The sequence below is a fragment of the Amphiprion ocellaris genome, chromosome 13, assembly GCF_022539595.1.
Source record: "Amphiprion ocellaris isolate individual 3 ecotype Okinawa chromosome 13, ASM2253959v1, whole genome shotgun sequence".
Taxonomy (NCBI): Eukaryota; Metazoa; Chordata; class Actinopteri; family Pomacentridae; genus Amphiprion; species Amphiprion ocellaris.
In genome coordinates this window covers 21,640,850-21,649,777 of record NC_072778.1, presented here as the reverse complement: position 1 = coordinate 21,649,777, position 8,928 = coordinate 21,640,850, and the positions used below count along the sequence as shown (strand labels likewise).

The following is an 8,928-nucleotide window of genomic DNA, read 5'->3' as shown; positions in this document are numbered from 1 at the left end:
TATATGCACGATGCGGCGCGGATGTCCGCGCTGTATCGTAAACGCGGATGTCCACGCTGTATTGTGCGTATATAATATATGCATATACTATATATGCACGATACAGCGCGGATGTCCATGCGTGTTCCGCGCTCCACTCGGACGGTGATTTCTGTTGCATTGCGCGCTCACTTCCGCTTTTGATGACGTATCGTGCTCAGGCGATTAGTCGACGCGTCGTTTGTGGCAGACCTAGTTAGAATTATGTTTGTGCTTTTTCAAAAAAAATGAAAAGGTCAGTTGACTTAGAAGTTTTATCTACTCGTCTAACATTGAATTGCCCATGCAAATATGCAAACATAGCGTATTTGAAATATCTACCTGATGGGCAAAACACTAGTGTAAATCGTATATTGGACTATGATTGTGTTCCAAGCAAGTTCTGGTGCCACATGATCATCTCATACATTATGTAAGATTTAAATTTAGACGTGAGCACTGAGAAAGTTTTACTCCCCTAGCAGATCAATGTGAAAACATCACTCAGTGTCAAACTCCATCTAGTGAAACTCAAGCATGAGAGACAAGTAACAATAAGCAAAACATTTGTGAGTGTTTAAACCAAGTATTTCAAAAGCCAAAACAAATAGTACTTGTCTCAAACTGAAAATAAATGTTCAAATAGGTTGTGGAGGTCACTTGCTTTTAATATCAAATATTTCCTGTCACAGCTTGAATATTATTAGATATGAAGTGATTGTAAGATTTTTGTTCATGTGTCTTTTTTTTTTTTTTTTTTTTTTTTAATAATTTTTTGGTAAATAGTTTCTCATAGAAAACAGCAAAATGACAACCAGTTGTTAAATATTCATTCACATGGTTCTAGTTAAATATGAAACTAGTAGACTGTTAAGCATAAGGCACTGCCTCACCTAACAGCTGCAACTGTTTTATTGCTCTCAGTTCTTGGGTCTTCATCAGTGACAAACATGCACATTAGTAATATTCATAATTCATTTCATACAGTGCTGCAGACCACCTTGTTCTGTTGATTCTTCACAGAATATTATTAAAAATGTGCAGTGTTAAAAACTACACAGCTCAGCTGCATTTTCAACACATTTGTTAAATAACATTTTCTCACAGTAAGAGCTTGTGAACAAGTGATGCGTCACTGTTTCAGCTGTTCAACTCTGTTGCACTGAATTTAATGACATCATGGTGAAAGTATGTTTTGGCAGAGCTCTTGCATAAATAGGGCGGATGTTACGGACTATGACTCTCTGGGCTGCACATTACTCTGCAGTGCTCCTCTTGGAGAATGCTATCTCACTCGATTACTGGAAAATCATGTAGGAAAGTTTGTGTGCTCTCATGCAGAAAAGGGGCTCGGACAGAGCTGAAAAATGCCCATGGGTCATAATTCCTCAACTGGTGAGTTGTTTCTCTGTGTTTTTAAAATGGCTGATACACTCCCTTTGTAAAACATGCTGCAAGCTACATCCTTTCGTTTTCTTTAACCGGTACATTATAGACATATATGAAACTGATCACAACTTTTAGACAAATGCTGACATGTTTGTTCATCTGATGGTATGGATGTACTCTACCACCACTTTTCACTTCCGTCTCTGGAAGATTCAAGCTTTTTTTGTTAGCAGACCACTGCATCATCTGATTATGACTGGCATGCAAACCCCAAATGAAATTTAATGTTATAAACAGTTGTTTTCCTTTGTCTTGTTGTGACCCCACAGTGGCCATCATGCTCCAGATGTGCGTGATGATTTGTTTGCTGTCAGTGGTCGTCTCGCAGTCAACAAATTCCTCATCCAAAAAAGGTCGCAATATCACCATCCACTCCTCCCAGCTGGTCTGCAGCCTCCCGGGACCAGCAGGGCCTGCGGGGAACCCTGGAGCCCCTGGATCACAGGGGACCATGGGCCCCATGGGGCCCCCAGGGAAGGATGGCCCTGATGGGAAGGATGGAGAGAAAGGAGAAAAAGGAGACAGAGGTAATTGTCTTTAATGATCTGTTTAGGGTCATGGAGGGCCCTCTTAAGAAACTTAAAAACATACTTAACATTGTTTTATAAACTCGATATTTCATGACTTCATTGATTACAGCATAACTGCTTATTGACATGATAATGGAGTTAAGAATTTTACTATAGAAAATATATTACTTGTTTGTGAGGTCTCAGCGGGTGGGCAGTGGTAGCGCAACGGTTAAGTCTCTGGACTACTGATCAGAAGGTCAGAGGTTCAAGGCCCGATGCGGCCACTGTTGGGCCCTTAACCCCTCCTGCTCCAGGGGCGCTGTACCATGGCTGACCTGTCGCTCTGACTCCCCCCAATTGGGAGAGATGCGAAAATCAGAATTTCCCCTCATGGGATTAATAAGGAATTAAAAAAAAAAAAAAAATTAAAAAAAATAAATAAATAAATAAAAAAAAAAAAATATATATATATATATATGGAAAAAAATACTACAGATTTTCATTAGGCTGTATATCTGTGACCCTCCCTGGGACAGGCTCCGTGCAGTGTATCGATAATGGATGGGCGGATGGATATCTGTGATTGATCTTGACAATAGTTTTATGCAGCATTAACTTTCCAATGTCCAACATGGATGTTGCTTCAGGGAATCTCCAAATTCTAATACGTGGATGTTTCACACACATCTTTAACCCAGCAGTGCAGAGGATCTACACGATTACCAGTTTCAACATGTGCATTTAAGATGTATTCGACCAACTCCTCTCTTCTGTTCCTCAGTTACAATATTGAATGATAGCCAGGGAAGTGTTTTTGCAGAACTTTATGATGTCACAATGAAGTTTTTAGATATAAAATGTCAAAATCAGTCTATGAATTATTGAAATCTGGGTCGGTCTTGTCGCGCTGGGGGTGTCGGTAGCTGCTCCCTCTTGTTCTCCGGGTTCGCGTCGTTCACGGTGGCCCCAGTGGCTCTCTGGGGGTGCCGCCCTGTGGCTCCTACGGCCCGGGGGGAGAGGTGCCCTGTTGGCTTGGCCCTGCCTTGCCGTGATTGCTGTTCTGGACTTCGGGGTCCTTCACACTTGCATGTTTGATCAGGTCTCGCCAGCTACTGCCGAGTCCCATTGTCAGCGAATGATGGGACCCACCAGAATGTGCTGAGAATCTCTCCAGACTCTCTACCCTAAACTCATTCTCTCTTGCACTAGTATCCTTTTCTGGCCTATTCTATTCTATTCTATACTATCAAGACATCCACAATTATGGTGCTCAGTACCGTTTATTTAATTATTTATTTATTGATTTTCTTCTTCTTTTGTGCTGGTTTGGTTTTCTTTTCTTTTTTCAAATTTTTCTTTTTTTTTTTTTTTTGATGGACAGTTAGTAATTGGGAATAACACACCACCTTACAATCTTTAATTGCAATAGCACCGCCTGTTAATTTCTATCCCTGTTCGTCCTGTTCGTCCTGTCCAGTCTTTGTTTCCCCCACACATCACTGAGGTGTAGCACTGCCCTCCCTGGCTTATAATAGGTAATTCTAATAAAGAATGTCTGCTTAGCTTTCAGGGAGGGCTGGTGATGGTCACACACATGCACTAAATATTAAAATATTTGGCTGCAAGACTAAAATATGCATCGATCTCATACAATGTTGACCCTTTCGTGGAGTTAAACAATGAGAACAAATGCAGACAAATTAATTAAAAAAAAAAAAAAAAAAAGAATTATTGAAATCGCACAAAAAATGTAACCTTTTGTCAGGTGATCTTGACTTTTGACCTTTGACCACCAAAATCCAAGTGAGCATTTGTGCCAAATTTGCAGAAATTCCCTCAAAGCGTTTCTGATACACCTTGAGATATCAGTTGATAACATCATGCCTCTGGTCCACAGCTGTAGTTGGAGTGAAGGCGTTAAATAAGTAAATACAAGCCATGTAGCAAAAGAATTAAAAAAGTAATCTTTCTCCAGATATCAACATACTTTGTTTCTAAACCAAAAAGAATTGGCAACTGCACTGCAAAAGTAAGAGTATTGAGCAATGCCCTAAACAGATATCACAGCTTTCAGACTTTCTTTGTTGCCCTCCAGCAGTCTTTCTACTCTTGACTGAGAAATTTTCACCTTTCTTTGTCAAGGCATTTTTCTGCAGATCACTTCATTATATTATGAGTTCAGTAATATTTTTAGGATCTTCCCACATATCTTCAGTGACATTCAGTTAAGGGCAAAGAGAGGGCCATTCCAACAGCACTCAGCTTGCATGTCTTGAAGAAGTTTATGATGGAGTTTGTGGTCTGATTTCAGTCACAGTCCTGTTGAAGAAACAAACCGTTTTCAGTCTGCCACACAACACCAAACCAGAATATTTCCCTGTGTGTTTACTAGTTAACAAGGTGTTCTTTTCATCAAAGCACCTTTTTATCCTTAAGTGTTTTTGATCTTCCAGATCTTGTCTTGACATTCGCAGTTTACAGCCATTTCTTAATGACATTTCAGACAGTGGAAGCTGCAAGCTCAGAGTGCTTTGATATCTTTTCATGGTCCTCCCTGCATTGTAGGCATCAATTAGCTTCATTTTCAGATCCTCAGTCAGTTGCTTAGAGGAGTCTGTGCTTCTCGAGTGTCACCACAAGAGGCAGACAGTTTATCAGGGTCTGCGGTTATCATCAGCTGACTCCTGATGACAGATTAAAGCAAGTTAGTGTTTTACAAGCGAACTTTTGCAAAAAAAATTGAATGACAAATACTACAATTTCAGACTTTGTTTTTAACTTTATTGTTTTCTAAATAAAAAATGCCAAAATGTGCATTAACAGCTAGATTGTTTTTAAAAAATGGTGTAAAGAATGTTTATTTTGGATGTATGTTTGCTGCACAGAATTTAAATTGAATTCTTTTCATTTAAAAAATCAGCAAAATACAGAGTTTACCAAAACTTTTTCATGATACTGTATCTATATGCTTATTACTCTAGCCTACTCCACTCTTAGTCTATCTGGATTTCTGCCATCTGTAGTTTTTTACAATAATTTGCTCATAAGACTTGAAACAGGGTCGACCCTTATGTCAGTTTATGTCAGCATTACACTGTGAGGTATAAAGTTAATTTGTGGTCTAATCCCTTCACAGTTTTTGATTACTTGTGTAGAGCAGAAGCATATAGCATTGTCGTACTGTCATCATTTTGTGTCTGCTGTCAGGTAATCCAGGGAGACCCGGGAACCAAGGAAAGCCAGGTGTGAAAGGTCGTGAAGGGTACATAGGAAAGGCTGGACCTCGGGGGCTGAAGGGGCTGCGTGGAGCACCAGGGGTGGCTGGAAAACGGGGACAAAAAGGAGAGCTGGGTGACATGGGCCAGCAAGGAGCTCCTGGCGGCTGCAACTGTGGCAGTACAGCCCGATCTGCCTTCTCTGTGGCTGTGACAAAGAGCTATCCTAAAGAGCGAATGCCCATCCGCTTCAGCCGGATCCTGCTGAATGAGGGGAACCACTACAACACCAGCAGTGGGAAGTTCGTCTGTGCTATCCCAGGGGTCTATTACTTCACCTACGATATCACACTGGCCAATAAGCACCTGGCCATCGGGCTGGTGCACAATGGACAGTACAAGATCAAGACATTTGATGCCAACACGGGGAACCATGATGTGGCATCTGGTTCTACGGTTCTCCAGCTGCAGCAGTCAGACCAGGTCTGGCTGCAGATCTTCTACTCTGAGCAGAACGGACTCTTCTTCGATCCTTTCTGGACAGACAGCACCTTTACTGGCTTTCTTATCTACGCTGACCAGGACTTTCTCAATGAGGCTGATAACAAAGCAAATGCTCAGGCTGACAGTTAATGCTACAGTCCTGAAAAAAATCTTTGTTTTGTTCCATTAACTGATTTTAATTCATACTGAAATGAGAGCTCCCTTCAGCTTCAGTCGATTTCAGCTATTTAACAAGTTCTGACACCAGGGGGAGCACAAGAAAAGAAACTAAATGCTGGTAAGTCACTCAAAAGGGCTTCAATATTCAACAAATGTGTTTTCACAAAATATTTTAAACACTGACACCAAAAGTAGCTTACTTAATTTCATTCTTTGTACTTTTAACTATGTTACAGGAGGTGGCGCAATGTTATCTTACGCGATGCACAACACAATTAAAACTAAAATCAGTGCACTAATGTGATTAGTTTTACTGATGTATGTGTTCTTGACTGTTTCGTATAAGATATTGTAAATTCAACACAAGATATTTTCTCTTGATAAAAATAAATGTAAACCTACAATTTTTCAACTGTGGTATGCTGTGATACATTTACATTTATTGCATCATTTTACCATGATGTATGAAAAACCTCCTTGACGGACACTTTTTGCTCTTTTCTTAGCAAACGTTATCGCATTACTTAATCAGAGTCTGTCTATAGGTGACAGATTTGACTCGATTCTTATACGTTTTCAGTGCAATTTAAATTCACCATCATTTTATTGAGTAGAATTCAAGGCAATAGGAGGCTGTGGAAAGAAAGGACAATCACAGCTGCACCCTATCTCCTGTGCTGTTCTGTTAATATGTATGAATCTTGTTTATTTTTCACCTTCAGTCTGTTTTACACCACCTCATAGCCTCATCTCAAACTAAAATTGTTTCATTACATTAACAATATAAAGTTATGAACATTAACATTAACTTCTTTCAAACTGATTTTCTCGAAACAATAATAAAAAAAAACACCGTGAGGCCCAAGTGTGACCGTTAGAATAACGTAAAACTACTAATATCCCAGTTTAACCGCTATAGAACCGTCAGAGCCAGCGGCAGATTTCAAAAACTCTTGCCGAAATAAGGCTGCTCTCGTCGGCTACGGTGAGCGATGACCGTCCAGTCATAGCCGTCGAACCTAGACGCTCACATCTCCGAAACCGTTGAAGCACATTTTTAATCAGGTTTTATCTTGATAAACTGACCACAGATTTGACGTTTATACAACTACTTCCTCGTCTATTTCCTTTGAAGTTGTTATCTTCTGCCTTTGCCGCTGGTCGGCACCTACGTGCATCATGGGTTGTCTGGCCGCCCCAAGTCCACACAAGTCTATTTATGGGTCTTGTCCTGATTGACGCGCCAAAACACCAGCAGAGCATTCTGGGATTTGTAGTAATAGCGGTACATGCGCTATATAATACCGACGTGGATTTGTGCCGGACTGCGAGCTGCTTCCGAGCCGCTTCCAGAAAACACAGTCCGTCCGCTTCGAGGTCTTCTCCGGCATCTGGAGGGACAAGAGCTTCTCGCACATCTTCTGGTACGTTCACTACAACTTCTCTACATTTTCACCCACAGCTTCGTGAACTCTCTTCAACCAATTCACGGTTTGGTGTCTTTCTTTGTGTGGGAGCTGAAGACAGTTCAATCAGAACTAAAGACTTTAAGCTCACAGACTGATCAGCTTCATTTACATTAAAGTCTCTTTGAGATTTAATCTAAAATGATCATTTTCTCAGTGAACTGAGATGGTGCTCGTAATGTACCTACAAAAGTGTAGTGTATTTTTTTTTAGTCTATTTGAACTTGAACGTTATCATCGAGTGTTTTTATAGTGTTTATAGGAAGCAGTCAGAAGTGGGTAGTGAGTTACAATTACTCCGTTACATTTGCTTGAGTAACTTTTTGAAAAAAATGTACTTCTGAAAGTAGTTTTTCTCTGTCATACTTTTTACTTTTACTTGTGTAGATTTGTGAAGAAGAACAGAAATTTACTTACACTGTATAAAATGACACAACCTTGTTTTTTGGGTTTTTTTTTTCAGCAATGTCTGACACTAAATCAAACGGCGCTTCTCCTGTTTTAGGTCATTTAGGATTGCCAAAATTGTCTCTACTTGCTAAATGCCAGAATAACGACAGAGAGTGATGCGGTCCTTCTAAAAATCGACCGCTGCGGACTTACCGGGAATTATCCAACGGGGCGTGAAATACAGCATGCAGTATATCTTGTCACTGGAAGTAATTTGTTTCAAAAGCTTTATGTTGTGTTTCTTGTGCCTTAACTTGTCAGTTTTCAAAGATGTTATTTATTTGTCCTGTTCTTTATTTTATTATTTGGAAATACCAGAAGTTGCACATTATTTTACATTTTTGTCTGTCTGATCACATCATTTCTAAAAAATAAATTGGACATTACAATCAAACAGTTACTCAGTACTTGAGTAGTCTTTTCACCAAATACTTTTTTACTCTTACTTGAGTAATTTTTTGGATGACTGCTTTTTACTTCTACTTGAGTGATATTATTTTGAAGTAACATTACTCTTACTTGAGTACAATTTTTGGCTGCTCTACCCACCTTTGGAAGCAGTTAATGTGTCTCCTGCTGCTCTGATGGCTGAGCTAGGAAACAGACTAATGTGTGAGCAGGTATATTGATCTGGAAGGGAGAGTTTGGAGTGTCATGACGGTTGGCGGATCACCATGGTAACAGATGGTGCACAGCTAGATCACTGTGAGCTGTATGTTAGTTATCCCACTGAATGAAGCCGTGCAGTTACCGTGTCACACACTGTCCGAGTAGTGTTGCCATGGTAACCTACATGTATTCAGTTGGTGATGCAGAGAAACCATCAGTATGTTTTTATCCTTGTTCCCGATTTGCTTCCCAGTCTGTTTACACTGCTTGTACTGCAGTTGATGGGACACAGATTACAAAATGGATTATTCTGTTGGTATTTGTCTCAGAGAATATTTAGTAACATTAATTTCACTTTTATTCGTCCCAAGAAAGATAAGAGATTTCCATGTGTCCTTCATTGCACTTCTTCCATATCACGTGTATATAAATGAAGTTTAAAGTTTCAGAGCTCTGATGTACAGCAGTCACGTTAAAAATAAGTAGCTTTATTGAGGGTCACTGAGCAGGATAATACATGCACTAACTTCCAGCATTATCAGTTTT

The 8,928-nt window shown here is 39.9% G+C and overlaps 1 protein-coding gene across 1 annotated transcript; it reads left to right on the top strand.

The window, feature by feature from the left end:
* Nucleotides 1-92: 92 nt before the first annotated feature.
* c1qtnf2 (C1q and TNF related 2) lies at nt 93-6,269 on the top strand. The gene is made up of 3 exons (XM_023277629.3): nt 93-1,413; nt 1,737-1,994; nt 5,187-6,269. The coding sequence occupies exons 1-3, from the start codon at nt 1,386-1,388 to the stop codon at nt 5,825-5,827; spliced, it is 927 nt and encodes a 308-aa protein (XP_023133397.1). The 5' UTR covers nt 93-1,385; the 3' UTR covers nt 5,828-6,269.
* Nucleotides 6,270-8,928: the final 2,659 nt, after the last annotated feature.

Bases quoted from the DNA above. Each gene is read 5' to 3' on its own strand.
- c1qtnf2 (XM_023277629.3), top strand. From the start codon at position 1,386: ATGCCCATGGGTCATAATTCCTCAACTG. The intron at 1,414-1,736 runs GTGAGTTGTTTC...GTGACCCCACAG, and splicing joins GGGTCATAATTCCTCAACTG to TGGCCATCATGCTCCAGATG. The intron at 1,995-5,186 runs GTAATTGTCTTT...GTCTGCTGTCAG, and splicing joins AGGAGAAAAAGGAGACAGAG to GTAATCCAGGGAGACCCGGG.